Here is a 20,821-nt window from a genome sequence, read left to right as displayed (position 1 = left end):
TTGTGACTTCAATGGTTAATCAAAGGATGAACATTCATGGGTCCATGTGAAAATATTAGTCAACATTGATTAATTTCCAGGACTGACTGCAAATGGAAAGGATTCAAATTTTTAGTACTTAATTTTATTCAAAAATACAGCATACACTTAACCACCTTGCATAGCGTTAACATTGCTTCATAGAGCTGTCACCTCAAAATAAAAGAAAGTAAAAGTTACCCGTTTCATATTGTTGTTTTGACTCAAGTCATACAAGGTTCTAAAGTCATAAAAGGTCATACGTTACAGACCAGGAGTAAAATATGGCCATGACAGGAAGCATTAGTGCATTAGAACAGTAGTAGGCCTATAACTTTGTCAACATCAAGCTAAAGTACCCAAGCAGACAGGCTGGGGTGAGTCAGGATTGCACAGGGCCCTTCCAGACTGGAATGTCACAAACAACTGATCTGAGTTCCATTAGTAGTCCAATTGCTTTGTAACATCGCTGAACTATCCTACTAGCCCACTGAAAAGTGTAATTTTAGAGGCTGTGTTATGGGCATGCTGCAGGCTGACTAGCGCAGGTAAGGCAACAGTTTGGTGTTGAACCACTCTCTGGTGAACTGAAGGTGGTCTCCTTCTGAGGCCAAGAAGACCAGCTTCCCTGCCTGGTCCATGGCTGCCAGCCCCAGTCGGTCCTGAGGAAGACAGACATGAAATGTTTGATCTTGTCTTTCATTGTCTGTTGGCTCTGTGTGTGGTTTCATGACATGTTCATGTGCCTGGCTCGGCATGTGTGTTCAGTGATCAGTAGTCTATCATGGAGAAGTGTTACCTCTTTGTAAAGCACACTCTCTTGAAGGGTCTCAGTCTCCTTTGCCTGGCCAGTTTTCAGAAATCCAAACCACTGCAGGACACAAAGTTAGTCTTAATGGAAATACAAATATAAAATTACGCCTGGAACAATAAATATGCTGAAAAACACTCATATTTAGATAAGAGTAATACATGAGTGAGAATGTACCTCAGTGTCGACTGGATCTACAACAGTGTCCTGCAGAAATTTGACCAACACAAACTTATCCAGCAATTGTAGGTTCTTCTTGTAGGTCACGTTTACTACCTGGGGGGACGACGACGACGACATTAGAGACCAATTTAACTTAAAGATGAGGTTGGCTTTAGTTTTTAAACAGTTGTGTGTGTGTTACACTAACCCTCTCCTGATTTATGTCGGCCAGGAAGAGGCTGTGTTTTTTGTATAGGTCGTCGTTCAGAGGGTCATGCCAATACTGAGCCTGCACCAAGCTGATAGAAACAATTTCTAGTGACTTAAAACAACCAGATTATTACCAAAACACAATTATTCCTATCTCTGATCGTTGGTAAAGCATTTCCCATACAATTGCCCTCTCAAGCTCACACACACACACTCACTGTTTTTGCACAAGATCGCTGTATGCCCCTGAGTTGAGTTCCTTACGTATCCAGTCACAGATGTGGGAGCTCTCGCCAGGACACTTGGGTAATCCATACACACCTGTGCACAAACAGAGTGACGTCTTATAACCTCTTACATGCAGAACACTGACACGTATACTGGAAGGCTGTGGACAAAGGGGATGACTTCATCAAACAGGAAATTATGTCACCGTTGTCACGGCGCTGTTACCTTGGTGCTGTCCGCCAACGGATATCAGTGTTTTCATTGGAGGAGAAGGACAGCGCTGTGCAACTGCCCTCCTAAGAAAGAAGGAGACAAAATCAAAGAATAGGGAAAAACATATTTATCATCCTTTGATCAAGAAATACCTCTTCTGAAATGCATCCTCTTTATCTGCCCTCAATTGATCTGAGCTGACTGGATGTGCGAAAGCCAGCACTGTGCAATACTGCTGCTCCTATCCAGCCATGTCAGATAAGTAAATACACAAACAAAATGTTTTTGTTCCAAATAATATTTGAAAAATAGCACAAATCTATATAAACAGGACCCTTATCTCTTAGTGTTTTACATTTAGACCAAACCCTGATTATGCTGAGTTACTCACAGAAACTGCCCTCCCTGGGAGAAACCCATGGCATTATAGCCATCCTTCAGCCTGGTATCCTGGGCCAGTTGGCTGCATACCACGGAAACCTGTGTATTCACGTCCAGAAAGAAACCGTTCTCTGTGTCCTGGAGGGGGACAAAGAGGCAATGTTAGGACGTGTCTTTTCTTTTACAACTGTTGGGAAAGTGTAAGAGGCTTTTGCAAATACATACACTCTACTCTATGCCAGGACATGTCCAGTAGTCTCTGGTTTCATATGAGTGCAAGTCAGTTTGTTTAGACAGCCAGACACAACAGAGCTTTGGGCAGATACCCATTGCAAGAGAATGAAAAGAAACAGGAAAGATAAGTAGATTGATCCAGGAGAAGGGGTAATCACCTGTATAACGTTGTTTCCAATCATTAAAGACTGGACATCAATCCCAGGGATGTCCTCCTCAATCATCTTCTTGATAGCTCCCATGCTGAGAGGGTTACAGCAGCTGTCTCCTGTCAAGAAACAGTATCAGGTTTCAAAACTCAACGAAGGACTAGGCAGGAGTGAGGAGGTAGGATGTGGGGAATCCAACCTTAAAGAGATAGACAAGTGCAGTAGCAAATTACAGGAAGTACTGTATTTACCTCCTTGTCAACTTCACCCCTTAAGAAATAAAGCAGCACATGATGTGAATCAAAAGTATAAACACACATTTATATCTGCCGCACTGTTTAACTCCAAACCTGTAAATCCGATTACATTCATAGGGTTGTGGTTGCTTACCCATCCCGTGCCACAAAACCAGAGGCAAAGTGCCGTTGCCAGGCTCGTGCACAGGCCCTGCAAGGACATTAGACATCAAGGCTAACGCCCCGAGGATAAGGTGTAGAAGCCTTGTCATGGTGGGCACTAATCTGAAGAGACAGACAAAAGATAGGGATGAAGTTTCTCAAAGATTATTTGGGGACAGGCCACGTTCTTGCCATGCACAACTTGTAAAGCAAGGTACAATAAACGACAAATAAACGACTTTAGACTTATACTCTCGCAAAGAACTGCTCAACGACTCTGATGTTAACTCGGTCTGGCTAAACTGGCTACAACCAAAATGACTAACGTTAGCCGGAGAAATCGGTAAATAGAAAACAGAATTATCATATTGGACGTTGGAGGGGATAGCACGAAAACACTAAATTGATAGAAAACACTTGCACTTTTTTCATCCACTGAAACACGTCGCTAAAATAAGTAATAGTTAACACGTACCCTTTCTGAAGCAAGTCACTTAACATTGAAACAGAGAATACGTAGTTGAGCTAGTTTATCACATGATCGAGCTCAACCCAACGCGGAAGATCGGTGTATACTGAGTTCTAAACAATGCGGAACAACCTATTGTGTGTTATACCAACGCGATCTATCCATCTTTCTGTTGTCGATTTAGGAATTTGAAATCACGTGACTATAGTCTCTTTTGGTAAAAGGAAATTGTAAACACAATCGTTTCAATACAAAACCTCTCAGTTCTGTTTTTGCCATGCCAGTCATAAGAAGAGTTATGCGTTTACACCTTTCATACATTTTATAACTGGAAGAAACACTTTTGATCCGGACTGTTTTAGGTATGTCATATATTATGTATTCACTATTTGAGCAACATATTCTTTTTCAACATTATTTTTCATTTGTTATAAATGTATTGCGTTGTCCGTGGGTTGTTACAATTATAGACTACATTATATACTGTGCTTACTCTATAGCCTATGTTAATTATGAATATCAATACAATGTCCGTGGATTCACAGTATCAGAGGTTAAGATCGTGGAAAGCAATACCTGAAAAGAAAAAGTAGGCCTACTAGTTTGGAGAAATTACTTTACTCATTAATTTCGCTTTAATCCATCTCTATCATCAGATGATGCCGACTCAGGGTAGCCAGTCTTTAAGAGTGTGTGTGACAACGGTCAGCAGTTTGGTGATGCTCACATCTGCTTTCAGTCACACCATATGCCTCAAAGAAACAACTTCCCACTTATACAGGATTCCAAGTGGGGGAGGGAGAGGCAGACAAATCTATTCATTGTGAGTTTATAATTGAATATATAAAACTAAAATGATCTAGTATGAAGTTTTCAAATAATAAATTTAGCTGTGGCAGACCCAATCCAGTTAATCCCTACCACATACTTGTTTGTAATTCACCTTATGTCACATTGTGTGTGCGTGTGTCTGTGTGTGTGTGTGTGTGTGTGTGTGTTTGTGCGTATGTTCCTCCAGGACATTATGGTTCCATGACATGGTTCTAGGCTAAACCTGATTTTCTTGCGTTGTCAGCTGACTGGATTCTATGGCTCTTCAAAATGGATACTCCATCAATGCTGCCCTTTCGGACGAGAGTGGAGATACCAAACCCCTCCTGGAAGATGATGCGGTTGAGGGGGTGGAATCTGGTCTGTCCCTCTTCTACTTGCTTTTATTGGCATAATATTTCCAGAAGTCCATGTGCTTGAAGCCCAATGTTATCTTTTCCATCCATTGATCATATGATGCACTGTTGCTGACTTGCTGCTAGTTACACAGTAGCTACAAGTAGTGCAGTTATCATGGTGTAGGAAAGTATAACCACACATGACTTTATGAGGTTTCGAGTCAAGTGCAAGCTTACAGTATGTGTTTGCGGAAGCATGCTGCTGTGTGCGATAGTGTGTAGTAGTGCTGTGTGTGTCTGAGACAATGTAGCTGCTGTCATCTTGTGTAACCACAGTACATCCCCAATGCTGCTCCACCCGCCTCAACCTCGCCGTCATGATGTTCTTCGGCTTCTCCGTCGTCTACGGTCTCCGCGTCAACCTCAGCGTTGCCATGGTAGCCATGGTGAACGAAACCCGTAGCCAGCCGACACTCAACGGCACGGCAAGACACGAGTGTCCGGTGCCTTCCCACAGCTTCTCCAACAGTAGTCCGAGCCCAGATCAACCAGTTGGGGTGAGGAAACAAAAATGGAGTCAACCACACAAATGTGTATTTAGACCAACACTTCATATCCATAAATAGATTTGGATTCGGTGCATGGAGATAGTGACAGAGAACTTAGACATGAAACATAGTGACCATTCATTTTCATTTTTTTCTCCCCTCATCACACACACACTTCCCACCCTTACAACGTCTTTCTATCCCTCCACACTTCCATATCCTCCTTTTTTCCCTATCCATCACTCACTACATTCCTCTCTCCGCCATCCTCCACGCCCTCTCCTCCATGTCTCAACCTGTCTTACCCTCCTCCTCCCTCGCTTCATCCCCCTTTCTGTTTCTCCTCCCTTCCTCCCCCAGATTCCCCAGTACTCCTGGGACTCAGGGACTCAGGGGTGGCTGCTGGGAGCCTTCTTCTTCGGCTACCTGTTCACCCAGATCCCTGGGGGCTACCTGGCGGGCCACTACGGCGGCAGCAAGTTTCTGGGAGGAGGGGTGCTGGGCACCGCCGCCCTCACCCTCCTTACCCCCCTGGCCGCCCAGATGGGGGCCTCCTGGTTGTTTGCCCTTCGGGCTCTGGAAGGCTTTGGAGAGGTAAAAAGTCATCATGTGGGGCTACAATAGACTACAAAACAATAACTGTAATTGTATTGACCTGTTGGCTTTAGGGTTTTCTTATAAGACACTGCACACAGTTAAGTTCTAAACTGTGTGTGTTCCTTCTGCAGGGTGTGACGTTCCCCGCCATGATGGCCATGTGGGCTTGTTGGGCACCGCCATTGGAGAGGTCGCGCCTGATTACCCTGTCGGGGGCAGGGGCTAACTTTGGGGCCTTTGTTGCTTTGCCCCTAACAGGCTTTATCTGCCACAGCCTGGGTTGGCCTGCTGTATTCTACATATGTGGTGAGAGAGGCACTAACCTGGTTTGATAGAGGTTCTGATCTTTAATCTCTAATATACAAAGCCACACACACTCTTTATGTTCTCCTCTCTTTCTGTTGTTCAGGAGGAGCAGGTTGTCTCTGGGCAGTCGCCTGGTTCATCCTGGTATCAGACAAGCCTCATACTCACCCACGAATCAGCAAACAGGAACACGATTACATAATCAACACTATAGGCCCCCAGGTAGCAAACAGAACGTTATTTGATGCTCACAGCTTAGGTTTGGCAATTTGTATTTAACAACGCTCTCTTTCACTCCTCACTCTTTGACAATCCTTCCTTCCCTTTTCCCCCTCCCTCCCTCCCTCCCATCCCACATCTTATTTAATCCTTTTGTCTCTGTATTTGTCTCTCTTTGCGATCCCCAGGGAGGTGCCCACGGCTGGTCTGTGCCTCTGCTGCCCCTGCTGCTGTCTGGACCCCTGTGGGCCATCATTCTGTCCCAGATGTGTGCCAACTGGTCGTACTACACCCTGCTCACCTCCCTTCCCACCTACATGGACACCGTACTGCACTTTGACCTCCGAGAGGTGACACATGCACAGGAGACCAGAGATGGAGAGAAAAGGAGAGAGACTGAGTGTCCCATAAAATTTTTTCTTTCTTCCATCAAGTTTCCACTTGTCCACTCCCGTATATACATTAAAGTATTAATACGCAAATAATTACACAAAAAGATCAGACCAAAATAATCGAGCCTGTCAAACTTCCACAAATAATAAAAAATAATCATCTCTCTCTCAATCTCACTCAATATCTCTCTTTCTTATCAACACAGAATTCCTTTCTGTCTGCCCTGCCATACCTGGGTGCTTGGCTCTTCTCTCTGCTCTCAGGCGTTGTAGCAGACAGTCTCCTGGAGAAGGAGCTATTGAGCACCACTGCTGTTCGCAAGATCTTCACTATTACAGGCAAGGAGACCTTTATTGTGAAAGGGGTATGACAGTGGTTATAAAAGCAGTATTACAAAAAACAATGTGCAAAGTCTAGGCCTCACCCAGACTCTAAAACTGAAAGAGTGTGCTGTTATCTTGCATCCTCCTTTTGCATATCAATTTATCCCTCTGTGTTGTTTTGAGATCCATAAACTATAAATTTGTATCTGTGGTTGGGACAGTGTTTATTATATAGCACTCAAGTTCAACTATTCTCCCTTTGTCTTTTGTCTCTCACCCTCCATCTCTCTCTCTTTCTCTCCCTTTCTCTCCTTTTAATTGTCACTCCAGGTCTGCTGTTACCAGCAGGGTTCCTGGTGGCATTGGGCTTCTCAGGGTGCAGTGGAACACTAGCTGTGACCTTCCTCACCCTCTCTACCACTATTGGGGGAACTAGTGCTGCGGGGGTATTCATCAACCAGATAGACATCGCTCCACGGTGGGTGTCTCTGGACGCATCTCCATCTGAATCTCCATCTCTGGTTATTTTCTTAGTCCCGAAAGTTTTGTAAATTTTAATTTTTAATCCCTGTTGTGTTATTGTTTCCTTTATCCATCACTGAATTACACTTGTTCACTCACTCTCACACAAACATACACAAACACATGCTTAAACATCCCCTGGACATCCAACAGCTCTCTGAATGTCTACACCTCCCTTCTACAGGTACGCTGGAGTGCTCCTGGGAATCACCAACACTTTCGGGACCATCCCAGGGGTTGTGGCACCTATTGCTGTGGGTTACCTTACCAAAGATGTAAGCTTAACATCACACCTAATAATTAATCTGTAAGATTAGCAGGTTGTCAAAATAATTGGAGATAGATGTAAATATCATAAAACTATGTCTCCTTTACACCCCCCCCCCCCCCCCCCTTCCTCCCTGCCTCCTACTCCTGGTCTCTCTTCCCAGCACACTGTGGCGGGCTGGAGGAGTGTGTTTTGCGTAGCCGCCGGCATCAGTGCCATCGGGGCGCTCATCTTCACCCTGTTTGGAAGCGGAGAGATCCAGAAGTGGGCTCTGCCTGAAGAAGAGAAGGCCATCGTTGAGGCGGACGCAGGTTCAGTCTCAACATGACCTCGTAGGCTGAACTATGCATACATTTCCCAAAAGATCTCTGTGGATGTAGGCCTAATGGGTCATTCTCTGCCTGGATTTGTCTGAACTGAGAATGTGTCATGGTAAGATGATATCATCTGCTGGAGAACTTCAAGCAAGCTTATCTGAAGCCTGGACTTTTATATGGGGGAAACAAGAAGCTCATGTGCCATTCACACAACTTTTATATTGTGTACTTTTTTTATAATAAAATTTTAAAAATCCTTTTTACAAAGTGGCCACAATAACATGATGTGATCCTACAGTATCAGTATGCACTTTGATTTAAAATATTTGATGCTGTGTCTAATTGGAGTGTGACATACGATAATGTGATTCATCTTTTAATTTACGTATAATTGAGTCTATGTTTTGGTCCTTGTTTTGTCCCGCGATAGTAATGAAAGTAACCGTCTGGGCGCCACAAGGAGGCAGAAATTCGCATATTTTTCCAATTCCTTGAGAATCATCATTAGAAAGTACTGTTTTTCTGCCACTAGGGGGCACTGAATAATGACTTTCTCTGCTTTTGGCTTTCCGTTTTGCTTGGATCTTGCATCAGACTTTTGTTGGTGATCCGGATGTAAATGTTGAGGGGGCGGGGCAGCGCAGACTATGCCGGTGGAGACAACCACAGCCATGAAAAGACTACCTCCTGCCTTTGCATGGAAACCTGCCGGCGCTAGGCGTTTTATGTGCGTTTTTGTCCTTTTAGAGAGAAACATATCAAACAAAACGTCTTCTGATAACACTTGAAAGTGTAATTAACCTATTTATAATTAGATTAATCTAAAGTTCACAATATTTAATGTAAACTTCTGCCCAATTATATGTTGTAATACTACTATTTGTATTTTAAACTTCAGGAATCTGTTATTTCAAGGATGAAAACATAGAAAACAAAACTACAAAACAGTCTCAGAGGAGCCTATTGGGATTTGTCCATTCAAAATTATAAATTGACGAGTAGGAGACCTTGAGACCCAACACACACACACACACACAACATTCCAGCAGCCAAGACTATGGTGTCATTTTTGCTATTGTCTGTTTTACCACCAATTAATTATATGTTGAGCCTCAATTCCTCACACAGAATTTGGTTTCTGGAGACAACTAGACTCATGTGGCTCAAGGCCATATGCATGTGTTAAAACGTCTCCTCCCTCCACAACCCGTCTCGGAACAATCCAGAGAATAGGCCGACCAAATGGGCTGAATTAGCAAGTGTGAAACCCAAGCCCTGGCATCCTGCTGTTCTCAGAGGGAGGGAAGGCACTGTGATGCGAGCGCATACATTTAAATGTTCTCAGCACTGAGATGGGGAAACTTGCATATTTAAGTGATCTCAGATAGAAAGATAAGAACTTTAAAACAAATCCGGATTTTAATTGGGTAATAATAGAATTCTATGTTCAGTAGTGACAGTAGCTTTCGTGTTTGGATCTCATTTTAGATCCCTGGAAGACACTCGGAAAGAGAAGCAGGGTTGCGTGTCAGTCTCGATGATTTCAATTCAGACTCTCACTTTCAGACCCGATTCCAGACTTCTGAGTCTAAGCCTATGTAAGAAGAGGGAGGAAGGCTTAGTGCTGATGGAACATAGCTCCCTGTATACAGGCAGAGGCAACTGTGTGTGTGAAGGAGAAAGAGAGAGACTGAGCAGGGAGCTGTTGGTAGCTGACGAGCACAAGCCTGTGAGTCAACACTGACACTCCAGCCAGGAAGTAGCTCCGTTCACAAGGAGCACCGCCCACCCTCTCCTGTTCTAGTCTGCCTGTGAAATAAGATCCCAGCTGTTGCGCTAAACTGTAGCTTGACCATGTTAAATCACATCAAAACTCGAGAGCATGTATGAAGATCCCTGTTTGATAGACTTCCCTCCAGCCCTGCAACATTGCAGTACTGTGAGTGTGTTCTCTCACTGGGGCACCAGTCATGTGTTTCTCATCAACTGTGCCAGTGACAGCGATTTAGCACCGAACAAAGGTTGTGTGAGCTTCATAGGCCAGTGTGAGCCAACTAACTAACTAATTGGTGAGCCAAAGTATGTATCTAGGAGGAGGGGCAGAGGGGAAAGTGTGTGTGTTTGGGAGGCCTGGCCAGACATGAGGACAGCTACATTCTCTTCATATCCCTCTTAGCCAGAGCAGGTCAAGTTCCTTGCTGCTCTTAATGTGTGTGTGTGTGTGTGTTTGGGTGTCAACCTAAGAGCTGAGCTCAACTTGGGTTCATGCCAATGCAGTCGTCTCCATGCCTCTGAGTTAGCGGCACATACCTTTGTATCTTTGCTTCCTCTTCTTGCTCGCTCTCTGCCCTGTTTCTCCATCTTCTCCCATTTCTCTATCTTACTAACCACCCTCTGGGACTCACCTCCTTACTTTCACTCTCTCCCTCTTTCTTTTATTTTTTCTTCATATCACTCCATATTGAAACACTTGTCCTAAACACTTGTCTGCATTCCACATGCGCTCTTCTGTAAATGGAAGTCAGGTGTTTCTACCATACAGGCAGTTTGATGTGATTGGTTTTAAAGTTTTACGTGAAACAAATACAATCCTAAAATCCACGTTTTCTACACAACAACAATGTTGTTTGGTCAGACATCAGCAAACTGCCATTAGAGCAAATGAAGACTAAAGAAAGTAAATCCTGCTTATCTAGTTTCTGTGCTCCACCCTTTCCTGACTAACACGTACCTTCGCGTTTTGAAGCTGTGTTCCCACTGTGTTTCTTCATCATACCCCTGAAGAACATTTAGAAATGTTTTTGCTGGACACAAATGAACCTTAACCATAACTCTTGAAAGGGAAAAGGGCAGCAACCCTGTCTCCCCTCCCCCTAAAATGCCCAACAGCTGAAACTTGTATACAGTTTAGTGAGGATCAGAGAAGCTTGTCCTTTGGAGGTAACAAACTTTATTTTGAAGAAGAAGAAGACTTCACGTCTGTCAAAACCAGCGGCCTTGAGGATAGTAGAAAACAGTTGCCGTGATTGGTTGTCTGTGGACATAAGCTGTGGCCTTCGAATCTGTCATAGGAATGTGGTTTCCATCTGTCTGGCAGAATCCTAAAGTATCTATATTTTTACTATTGTACTGTTGTACACATGCTTTCATTTACTGATACTACTAGTGTACCCTTCTCTCCCTTACACCCCCCGCTCTCTCTCTCCTTCGTTCCCTCTATAATATACTAAGCTGTAGCTTGATTGAAAGCAGCAGCTGCCAGCCGACCAAGTGGCTATTACCTGAGCTGGGGAGAGGACGAGTGAGGCTGTCGGGAGGGGAAGGGGGACAAGAGAGGCATATGGGAGAGGGAGGGAGGGGAGGACGAGAAAGGCAATCGTATGGGAGGGGGGGGGGGGGGGGGGCACAGTCCAGTCGGGGAGAGCTGCAGAGAGATGCCAGCTGTTCTAAACTAGGCATGTGGCAGAGATGAAGGTCTGCCACCAGATGCTGACTCTGACCCTATGACCTCGCCATCAGCAACTAACATTTTTAGATGTTGCATCCACAATTGGACTTTATAGTCAAATAAACTTGACCTCCAGCAAGTGATTGATTCTTTTGCTTTTGTTTTCCTGGCAAGACAACAAATTCCCTTTGGAATACAGTAGGCCTATATGTGCTTACCCCACTGACTTTATTCAATCAGCTTCCCCTTGTTTACATTTGAATGTGGGTGTGGGGTAGAGGTGTCCTCAAGGCTTCTCTAACAATGGGTCTGGGTCCTACCTGGTCAGTACACTGTTCTGGTGTAAATCACATAATTTGAATAATCCTGTTATGTTGACAGGACTATCTAGGGTAAATACTGATTGTGATTGTGATTAGACTATGCTCCTGTGGATAAACTAGCCTATCTGAGTAGTAATTATAGGAAAATCCTATGAATGTACCTTTTTGATAGTATGTCACCTGGTCATTGGGTATTAAACCTAAAGACAAGAAAATAAAATCACTTGTTGTGATGGATTGTTGTGATAAACATGGTTTTAAAATGACAACATTATCAATTGATTTGAAGGTTATGTGAATCTAATGACTTATTTTGGTGACAAGACAGAATGTAGCATCCTATGCTAGCTATTTTCGAAAGAAAGCACTAACTACATTGTTTGATCATTGAAATACTGAAATGGTTCATTGGGTTAATTGTTCCCAACATTAAAGCCTGGTGAATTGCATGTATTTAAACACCATGACGAAAGGTCATGGCGACAATGCAATAAAATGCATTTATTGACGTATTCATTGCAGAACGTTGGAAAACACAGTATTTCCATCTTTAATATTTTCAAAAGTAGTGAAACTGAATTTGAGAAAATGTTGAAAACGAATGACAATGTATGAATCCAGACCTGTCGTAGACAATCCCAAGCCATCACTTAGCAATGATTAAGTCAACGTACAGGTTTCTTACGACAACATGACGTATTACGACAGGCGGGCATAACTTTTCGCTGAAATGTGTGATTTGCGGGTTCGATTAGGGAGGGGTATAGGAAGTGGGGGGTGCAGCGCACCGAGGCCGCCTCCCCTTGTATAAAAACTCAAACTCAACCGTCATTTCTTTCTCTTTCTGTTACCTGACTGGGGGCAGCTGCAGTGGCCGTGTGATCTAATAACACCGGTAGGTGCGCTTATTTTAAAAGTTGGCTTAAATGTAATGTGTTATTTTATTGTTTAGTAGCTGTATGTGGAGTTGAATGTCGTTTATTCATGTTTTCTAGTAACTTGGGCGGAATGGATGGTGAACTATTGATGGTTGATTATGTAATTGGTCAACCTGTAGATTTGATTGGAGAGCGTTCTATGGCGTGTAGCTGATATCTCAAGTTTTAATACTCTGATGTTCCAATTAAGATGGCTTGTCCACATAAGTTTGTCCGAACTTGCTGGAATTGTGGAAAATCTGACTTGAATTGGGGGAGGGGGAAACCGAGGAAAAGGAACAAAGGATGCTTTGCAATCGGATAAACGATGGAGAGGGGAATTTATTTTCATTTTCAACGACTGCCAAGTCTCCGACAACAGGTGTTGAGTCGGGGGCTAATTCCATTTGGATATTTCGGAATCTTTCTGACACTTAACACTACGTGGCCCAGCAACAACACGTGTCGCGTCTGGCTGATGGCCGACTGAGGCCTAGTAGATAATGACTCATTCACCTTACTAAATTGGATGAGTGATTCATTCCCGGTGATCATGACCGGAATACCGACAGAGAATGCACATTGTCCCAGGATTTTAAATGAAATGTATTAACTATTATTACAATTATTATTGGTTGGCTCTAGCTCTAGCGGGTCTAACCAGCGAACTAGCCACCGTTGAGTTGGACGTCTCGTGACCGACGACTAGATAAGTTGCCCGTTAAGGAGCGTCGTTTTAATATTAGTTTTCTCACATTTCAGAAACTAAAACAATGGGAAAGGAAAAGATCCACATCAACATCGTGGTCATTGGCCATGTCGACTCCGGGAAGTCGACCACCACCGGTCATCTTATCTACAAATGCGGGGGCATCGACAAGAGGACCATCGAGAAATTCGAGAAGGAAGCCGCTGAGGTAAGCGGATTTTAGTCCATCGGTGTCTTTGTGAAGTTCGCGGCTCGCTGGATTAAAGATGGCGCCTCTAGCATGCCTTTCTGAACTCTTGAAGCCGGTAGGGTGTGGGCATCGAGTGCGCGCTCTAGTGGGGTGTGGCTTGCTAGCTCTTGCATATGAATGGAAATGACTGTGCAGATTGTTTTAATAGAACTCATGCACTACCATGCATGATTGGCATAAAAATTAACATGTTTGGAAAACTGTCAAATATATGAAGGCCAGTTATCCGTGCTGGATACAATTTTTTATTTTATTTTTTCACCCTTAGATGGGCAAGGGCTCCTTCAAGTATGCCTGGGTGCTGGACAAGCTGAAGGCAGAGCGTGAGCGTGGTATTACCATTGACATCGCCCTGTGGAAGTTTGAGACTGGCAAGTTCTACGTCACCATCATTGATGCTCCTGGACACAGGGACTTCATCAAGAACATGATCACCGGTACCTCACAGGTAAAGATGTTGCTGAGAACTTCTTGAATTAATCCAGATTTGTCAAGTTAGTTCTTACTTAATCCTATATTTTCTCCTTCGCAGGCTGACTGTGCTGTGCTCATCGTTGCTGGTGGTGTGGGTGAGTTTGAGGCTGGTATCTCCAAGAACGGCCAGACTCGTGAGCACGCTCTCCTGGCTTTCACCCTGGGAGTGAAGCAGCTCATTGTTGGCGTCAATAAGATGGACTCCACCGAGCCCCCCTACAGCCAGAAGCGTTACGATGAGATCACCAAGGAGGTCTCCACCTACATCAAGAAGATCGGCTACAACCCCGCCACTGTCGCCTTTGTGCCCATCTCTGGGTGGCATGGAGACAACATGCTGGAGCCCTCCAGCAACGTAAGCTTCCACCCTGCCGAATATGACCCGTGTCCAACTGGCCATGGCAATAGTTATGCAGCGCTCATCGATGGTATCTTAATTCAATTTGTCCTGCCTGAATACAGATGCCCTGGTTCAAGGGGTGGAAGGTTGAGCGCAAGGAGGGTAATGCCAGTGGAGTTACTCTGCTGGAGTCCCTCGATGCCATCCTGCCCCCATCCCGCCCCACCGACAAGCCCCTCCGTCTCCCCCTGCAGGACGTCTACAAAATTGGCGGTAAGAATTGGGAGACATGAATCATATGAATTGGAGATGTTGCAGTGTAAGCCTGAGTTGCATTCCTACATTGAGAAACGCTCGTTTCTTTTCTAGGTATTGGAACAGTGCCCGTGGGCCGTGTGGAGACTGGTACCCTGAAGCCCGGTATGGTTGTCACCTTCGCCCCCGCCAACGTGACCACTGAGGTCAAGTCTGTGGAGATGCACCACGAGACCCTGACCGAGGCTATGCCCGGTGACAACGTCGGCTTCAACGTCAAGAACGTGTCCGTCAAAGATATCCGTCGTGGTAACGTGGCTGGAGACAGCAAGAACGACCCTCCCATGGCTGCTGGAACCTTCACTGCCCAGGTAGGCATCGTTTTTAGATGGCTTTTAAACCTTCGATTGCAGGAAGCATTTCACTGAATTGAGTGCTGATTATGAATCATTTCCTTCCAGGTCATCATCCTGAACCACCCTGGACAGATCTCCCAGGGCTATGCCCCCGTTCTGGATTGCCACACAGCTCACATCGCCTGCAAGTTCAGTGAGCTCAAGGAGAAGATCGACCGTCGTTCCGGCAAGAAGCTTGAGGACAACCCCAAGGCCCTCAAGTCCGGAGACGCCGCTATTGTTGAGATGATCCCAGGGAAGCCCATGTGTGTCGAGAGCTTCTCTGACTACCCTCCCCTTGGTGAGTCCTTCTGCCTGTTGTCCTCTTATATGCACACGAATATGAGCGGCTCTCATTCCCTTTGCTGTGCCATGATGCTGACTACTTTTCTGTTACAGGTCGCTTTGCCGTGCGTGACATGAGGCAGACCGTTGCCGTCGGCGTCATCAAGGCTGTTGACAAGAAGGCCGCCGCTGGTGGCAAGGTCACCAAGTCTGCACAGAAGGCCGGTGGTAAAAAGTGAATTCTGCTGCCACAGGTTGCCCCTCAGGTCGTGGGCTCTGCTGCCCAACATTCTGCAGAACCTCAGCACCTGAATTCTGTACTAAAGGACTGGTTAATGCTGATTAAAACCCATCGCAAAAGTTTTCGCAGGAAAAGAACCCAACACGGATAAAAACCTTGTGGTGTTGTCGCTAGAATGACAGTGCCTCTTTCATTTGTTAAAATTTGAGTTGGTAATGGTTTAGAACTGCGCCTGTTGATGCCACAAAGTAATTGGCAAGAAAGCTGCTGGTAACTAATAAAGGTCTTTTGAATTTCTTGACCAACACTTTCTCGTTGTTCCTGACTAGGGGTAGAGGGGGGAATGCCTGCAAGTACATCGTTCTTGCAGCTGTTTAGACACATGTTTTTGAGACTGCTGCTGACGCAGTGTCCAATGATGGATTTCGCTGCCCAATAGCTGCAGTGGGGTTACTCTAGCAACCAATGGTATATCTTTTGCAAGACAGCAGGGTGGCAGAATTTGCTCTTCTCCCGCCCCCCCTGTCACTGGTATAAAAAGCCATGTGAGATCATATTCTGTCCTTTTTCTCCGGTCTTAATCAGGATACTCAGAACTGTCTCAGGTTGGTGAAATGTATTTCCTTAAAATAGAGCTTGATTAAAGCGGTCACTTCTCAGTTAATGTATAATGAATGTGATTATAGTTTATGTATGGTCTGATGGCTAGTCATACATGCTGTACTATAATGACAATCCTTAAGTGACATTCCTAACTTGGTTGAAATGAATCGACTAAAATAAAGGCAATCTAGCAGACCTTCAGATACGGGTCTAAATGACAGCTGTCTTAAAATAAAGAAATAAAAGAGAATTGAGACAATCGGATCTGCTTTTAACTTAAACCAATAGTCATCATAGCAAGCTTTGCTGTAGCGCGTTAACCTAGTATGTATCACTAGACAGTAATTGCATGCACGCGCATTTACCCGGCTTCACGGTCATAGAGCGCGTGTCATTAGACAACATGGCGGTCTTACTTCCAGACCGACTTAACATGGAGGCCCGAGTACAGGCAGCATGTGAGAATGCATGAGTCAAGTGGGTATGTTCAGACGCAGTATCGAGAATGGCTAAAAGTGACACCCACCACCACTTTGTCCTGCGTCACCCTCCTATCCCCCAAAAGTCAGAATTTTTATCAAGTTTTACATTATTTTCTTATCAGTAAATCATCATGGGAAAGGAAAAGATACACATCAACATTGTGGTCATTGGCCATGTCGATTCCGGAAAGTCCACCACCACCGGTCATCTGATTTACAAATGCGGGGGCATCGACAAGAGAACCATCGAGAAGTTCGAAAAGGAAGCCGCTGAGGTACATAAATTCAGTATCCCTGCCTATTGTCATACTGGAACAGTATAAACCATGAATAAGCATGAACATGTCGCAGTTTGTGACGGGCGTGGTTACCTGATAGCTTTGACAATAGCGTCATCTACTGTCCAAATGGGTCAACAGCAATAGTGCATCAAAGCGTTATATTTTAAATGTTGTGTTTTTTCAGTGTTTTTCCTGAGAAATATAAACTATGGGCTCAGATTAATTAAGGGATTTTGAAAGTGTACATTCTACTCTTTAAAGGCCTCAGAAAAAACGTCTGTAAAAACTCACTATTCTGCAGTTGCTCATAATGTCAGGAATATTATGATTATTTTGAATTAATTTTTGTAAATTTTATGAGCATGCACACAGTAACCAACTAATCCACCTAAACTAAAAAGGATCATCTCCATTTTTGTATTTCATTATTTGTGTGTATAGATGGGCAAGGGTTCCTTCAAGTATGCCTGGGTGCTTGACAAGCTGAAGGCAGAGCGTGAGCGTGGTATTACCATCGACATCTCCCTCTGGAAGTTTGAAACCAGCAAGTACTATGTCACCATCATTGATGCTCCTGGACACAGGGACTTCATCAAGAACATGATTACTGGTACCTCTCAGGTAAATATGCTTTCTGAAGCCTGTGGCTTCTTCGGTTTCCTAATAGAGAATAGGTTCTGTAATCTGCGTTTTCCTTCCATGAGATTGATGCACAGTTACACCTTTTAATTTATTTAGCAAATAATTTTATCCAAACAACAGACCAAAAGTGCACATAGTAAGTGAGCTAGATAATCAAGGACTAGAAGTGTAGTTCTTCAAAAAAACTAAAACAAATTTTTAGGGCATTTTCTGCTTTAATGGGGACAAATAAAATGAAGAGAGACAGGAAATGTAAGGAAGAGAGAGGGAAGGCTAGGTAGGTAATGGCCTGCACTGGATTAAAACTCAGCCTGTGTTTTAACCAGTTGGGTAAACCTCATGATTTCAACCCCCTCTAGGCCGACTGTGCTGTGCTCATCGTTGCTGGTGGTGTAGGTGAGTTTGAGGCTGGCATCTCCAAGAACGGCCAGACTCGTGAGCACGCTCTCCTGGCTTACACCCTGGGTGTGAAGCAGCTCATCGTCGGTATTAACAAAATGGACTCCACCGAGCCCCCCTACAGCCAGAAGCGTTACGATGAGATCACCAAGGAAGTGAGCGCCTACATCAAGAAGATCGGCTACAACCCCGCCACTGTCGCTTTTGTGCCCATCTCTGGGTGGCACGGAGACAACATGCTGGAGCCCTCCAGCAACGTAAGTAACCTCAACCACCAACATGCAGTGTGGAGCAGACGAGTCCTTTTAAAACATAGGATGAGAACCTAAAAAATAAACAGTTTACTATCACCACTTTGGTTGACGGGTTTTCCCTTATTTGAGAGTAGCCAATGACTTGCGACCCTCTCCTCCCTTTTCCCAGATGACCTGGTTTAAGGGGTGGAAGGTTGAGCGCAAAGAGGGAAGTGCCAGTGGTGTTACTCTGCTGGAAGCCCTCGACTCCATCCTGCCCCCATCCCGCCCCACCGACAAGGCCCTCCGTCTCCCCCTGCAGGACGTCTACAAAATTGGCGGTAAGAACCAAAGGCAGTCAAGCATTGTGACAGTTCACACTCTGGAGCATTCCTAAAGACTATTATTGGGCTTATATTGCTCTTGTATAACAGTTCTCTGAAATTCTCCCTCCCTATGTTTCACCAGGTATTGGAACAGTGCCTGTGGGCCGTGTGGAGACTGGTACCCTGAAGGCCGGTATGATCGTCACCTTCGCCCCCGCCAACGTGACCACTGAGGTCAAGTCTGTGGAGATGCACCACGAGACCCTGACCGAGGCTCTGCCTGGCGACAACGTCGGCTTCAACGTCAAGAACGTGTCCGTCAAAGATATCCGTCGTGGTAACGTTGCCGGAGACAGCAAGAACGACCCTCCCATGGAGGCCGACACCTTCACTGCCCAGGTATGGTCTTTGTTTTGTCTTACCGATACAATAGATGTTAGAAAGTGTCCATACGACAAGGACCTATTCACACAAATGTGACCACAGCTAAATACATTTCACTTTGAAGGTATTACTTCAACAGTTACTATACTTAGTCATGTATAAGTGAAACATCAGATAAACAATAATAGCCGATATAAATAATCTTAATTTCCTGGGATTTCAGATTAGCCAATACCTACCTGTGTTAATTATTTTATTATGAACAGTAAGGAATTTCTGTCTGATTCTCACATGCCCCCTTTCTCTTTCCCTTTCTTTCTCCTTCCAGGTCATCATCTTGAACCACCCTGGACAGATCTCCCAGGGCTATGCCCCCGTTCTGGATTGCCACACAGCTCACATCGCCTGCAAGTTCAGTGAGCTCAAGGAGAAGATTGACCGTCGTTCCGGCAAGAAACTTGAGGACAACCCCAAGGCCCTCAAGTCCGGAGATGCCGCCATCATTGTCATGGTGCCAGGGAAGCCCATGTGTGTGGAGAGCTTCTCCGCATACCCTCCCCTTGGTAAGCATCCAGCATCCAAACCAACACCATAGTGTATCATCGGTCCTATAGAATGTCAGTGCTGAAGCGTTCTCAGAATGAAACAATAAGATTCATTTCACCAACCTGTAAGGGCAGATATGGCACTACCAGCACACACATCAAAGCTACACAAGCTCTCAGCACACCTACACTGACAGTGACCATCAATCACAGACACCATTCCTCCTCTACCCTCACAGGTCGCTTTGCCGTGCGTGACATGAGGCAGACCGTTGCCGTCGGCGTCATCAAGGCTGTTGACAAGAAGACCGCCGGGGGTGGTAAGGTCACCAAGTCTGCACAGAAGGCCCAGAAGGGCAAATGAATCCTTGCTCCAGACGTCCAGCCGGGCGCATGGTCCCCGCGGGCATTACCCCCCCATCTTGCAGAGTCTCACAACCAGAGCTCTATACTTAAGGACTGGCTAATGCTGATAAAAACTCATCGCAAAAGTTTTCGCAGGAAAGGAAGGAAAATGTTCCAACAAACAGCTTTAGGAAATATGATAATGGTGATGATGACACCAAAAATAAAAACTTGACCATTGATTGCCAACGACGTTATTGTGTTTTGTAAATTGATTAGAAGTGTGTGATACTGTGATGGTATTTGAGTATTTGGTGTATTTGTAAAAAAAAATTGCCATCATTTCAGCATAATTACAAAATGTATGTTGAGCCTGTTTTGGGAGTGCTTGTCAGATGCTGTGAAGCCTAGCCTGAATATGGTGTACTTTGCACAGGTGAAATCCGTGGTAGGTTTGTTTTAGGTTCTGTATTGTATTGTAGTTGTAACTCAACCATAGAGGAGCTAAGGAAGGTATAAATCAGGGGCGTAGCCACGGGTAGGCCTGGGTAGGTGCAGGCCTATCCAATTTGTTCTAAGGCATACCCAAAGACAAAAATATCTCAGAAAAATTATGCACCGAGTACACATCGCAAAGTAAATAAGTAAAAAAAACTGAAAAGATGCCTATCCATATTTTTCTAGGCCTACCCAAAAATATTTTTCTGGCCACGCCCCTGGTATAAATACCTTGAGAAAACCATAGACCAGTTTACCAGTAGGTTATAGCCTGACTAGAACATAATTCTATTGGAGTGGATTTAGCTCAATATAATCCAGTGGTTAATACAGTTGAGTTTTGCTTTCAGTAAAATCCCTTTATTCATCTTAAGAGAGCTAGGAAGCCTGGAACGGAGGCCTGTTGCTCCAGTTGGCTCAGAAACAGCGTCTTCCCCTCAGCTGTTCACCAGTTGAATCTTGGACTCAAACCTTGACCCCACTCTCTAGCCTTCCACCCCACCTCCCAGCT

The 20,821-nt window shown here is 44.7% G+C and overlaps 4 protein-coding genes across 7 annotated transcripts; 3 read left to right on the top strand and 1 right to left on the bottom strand.

Annotated features, from left to right (window-relative positions):
* Positions 1–108: 108 nt before the first annotated feature.
* On the bottom strand, positions 109–3,419 carry ppt1 (palmitoyl-protein thioesterase 1 (ceroid-lipofuscinosis, neuronal 1, infantile)). Its single transcript, XM_062486522.1, has 10 exons — positions 3,280–3,419; positions 2,797–2,927; positions 2,416–2,525; positions 2,034–2,161; positions 1,655–1,725; positions 1,420–1,522; positions 1,200–1,290; positions 1,007–1,105; positions 818–889; positions 109–680 (listed from the first exon to the last, which is right to left on the bottom strand). Exons 1-10 carry the CDS (start codon positions 3,303–3,305, stop codon positions 558–560), a joined length of 954 nt encoding a protein of 317 aa, XP_062342506.1. The 5' UTR covers positions 3,306–3,419; the 3' UTR covers positions 109–557.
* Positions 3,420–3,515: 96 nt separating this feature from the next.
* si:ch1073-513e17.1 (sialin) lies at positions 3,516–8,763 on the top strand. 4 transcript variants are annotated; one of them, XM_062445950.1, is made up of 12 exons: positions 3,516–3,635; positions 4,013–4,096; positions 4,349–4,464; positions 4,779–4,999; positions 5,351–5,584; positions 5,719–5,893; positions 5,997–6,115; positions 6,301–6,462; positions 6,711–6,843; positions 7,159–7,306; positions 7,535–7,625; positions 7,782–8,763. In XM_062445950.1, exons 3-12 carry the CDS (start codon positions 4,362–4,364, stop codon positions 7,944–7,946), a joined length of 1,551 nt encoding a protein of 516 aa, XP_062301934.1. In that variant the 5' UTR covers positions 3,516–3,635; positions 4,013–4,096; positions 4,349–4,361; the 3' UTR covers positions 7,947–8,763. The 4 variants fall into 4 exon arrangements, with proteins under 4 accessions (XP_062301934.1, XP_062301936.1, XP_062301935.1 ...); XM_062445952.1 differs by having other exon boundaries at positions 3,522–3,635; positions 4,055–4,096; XM_062445951.1 differs by having other exon boundaries at positions 3,522–3,635; positions 3,930–4,096.
* Positions 8,764–12,457: 3,694 nt separating this feature from the next.
* LOC134006845 (elongation factor 1-alpha, oocyte form) lies at positions 12,458–15,879 on the top strand. Its single transcript, XM_062445922.1, has 8 exons — positions 12,458–12,601; positions 13,386–13,540; positions 13,851–14,030; positions 14,115–14,411; positions 14,519–14,669; positions 14,766–15,022; positions 15,113–15,347; positions 15,446–15,879. Exons 2-8 carry the CDS (start codon positions 13,397–13,399, stop codon positions 15,568–15,570), a joined length of 1,389 nt encoding a protein of 462 aa, XP_062301906.1. The 5' UTR covers positions 12,458–12,601; positions 13,386–13,396; the 3' UTR covers positions 15,571–15,879.
* Positions 15,880–16,779: 900 nt separating this feature from the next.
* Positions 16,780–20,061, top strand: eef1a1l2 (eukaryotic translation elongation factor 1 alpha 1, like 2). Its single transcript, XM_062445923.1, has 7 exons — positions 16,780–16,932; positions 17,380–17,559; positions 17,940–18,236; positions 18,403–18,553; positions 18,681–18,937; positions 19,251–19,485; positions 19,707–20,061. The coding sequence occupies exons 1-7, from the start codon at positions 16,789–16,791 to the stop codon at positions 19,829–19,831; spliced, it is 1,389 nt and encodes a 462-aa protein (XP_062301907.1). The 5' UTR covers positions 16,780–16,788; the 3' UTR covers positions 19,832–20,061.
* Positions 20,062–20,821: the final 760 nt, after the last annotated feature.

Source organism: Osmerus eperlanus, chromosome 20 (assembly GCF_963692335.1).
Source record: "Osmerus eperlanus chromosome 20, fOsmEpe2.1, whole genome shotgun sequence".
Taxonomy (NCBI): Eukaryota; Metazoa; Chordata; class Actinopteri; order Osmeriformes; family Osmeridae; genus Osmerus; species Osmerus eperlanus.
The sequence above is the reverse complement of the archived record's forward strand: the minus strand, read 5'-3'. Positions and strand labels throughout refer to the sequence as shown.

Bases quoted from the DNA above. Each gene is read 5' to 3' on its own strand.
- LOC134006845 (XM_062445922.1), top strand. From the start codon at position 13,397: ATGGGAAAGGAAAAGATCCACATCAACATCGTGGTCATTGGCCATGTC. The intron at 14,031-14,114 runs GTAAAGATGTTG...TCTCCTTCGCAG, and splicing joins TGATCACCGGTACCTCACAG to GCTGACTGTGCTGTGCTCAT. The intron at 14,670-14,765 runs GTAAGAATTGGG...TTTCTTTTCTAG, and splicing joins GGACGTCTACAAAATTGGCG to GTATTGGAACAGTGCCCGTG.
- eef1a1l2 (XM_062445923.1), top strand. From the start codon at position 16,789: ATGGGAAAGGAAAAGATACACATCAACATTGTGGTCATTGGCCATGTC. The intron at 18,554-18,680 runs GTAAGAACCAAA...ATGTTTCACCAG, and splicing joins GGACGTCTACAAAATTGGCG to GTATTGGAACAGTGCCTGTG. The intron at 18,938-19,250 runs GTATGGTCTTTG...TTCTCCTTCCAG, and splicing joins CCGACACCTTCACTGCCCAG to GTCATCATCTTGAACCACCC.
- si:ch1073-513e17.1 (XM_062445950.1), top strand. From the start codon at position 4,362: ATGGCTCTTCAAAATGGATACTCCATCAATGCTGCCCTTTCGGACGAG. The intron at 4,465-4,778 runs GTCTGTCCCTCT...GTGTAACCACAG, and splicing joins GGTTGAGGGGGTGGAATCTG to TACATCCCCAATGCTGCTCC. The intron at 5,585-5,718 runs GTAAAAAGTCAT...TTCCTTCTGCAG, and splicing joins CTCTGGAAGGCTTTGGAGAG to GGTGTGACGTTCCCCGCCAT.
- ppt1 (XM_062486522.1), bottom strand. From the start codon at position 3,305: ATGTTAAGTGACTTGCTTCAGAAAGG. The intron at 2,928-3,279 runs GTACGTGTTAAC...CTGTCTCTTCAG, and splicing joins AGTGACTTGCTTCAGAAAGG to ATTAGTGCCCACCATGACAA. The intron at 2,162-2,415 runs GTGATTACCCCT...GTCCCCCTCCAG, and splicing joins TTGGAAACAACGTTATACAG to GACACAGAGAACGGTTTCTT.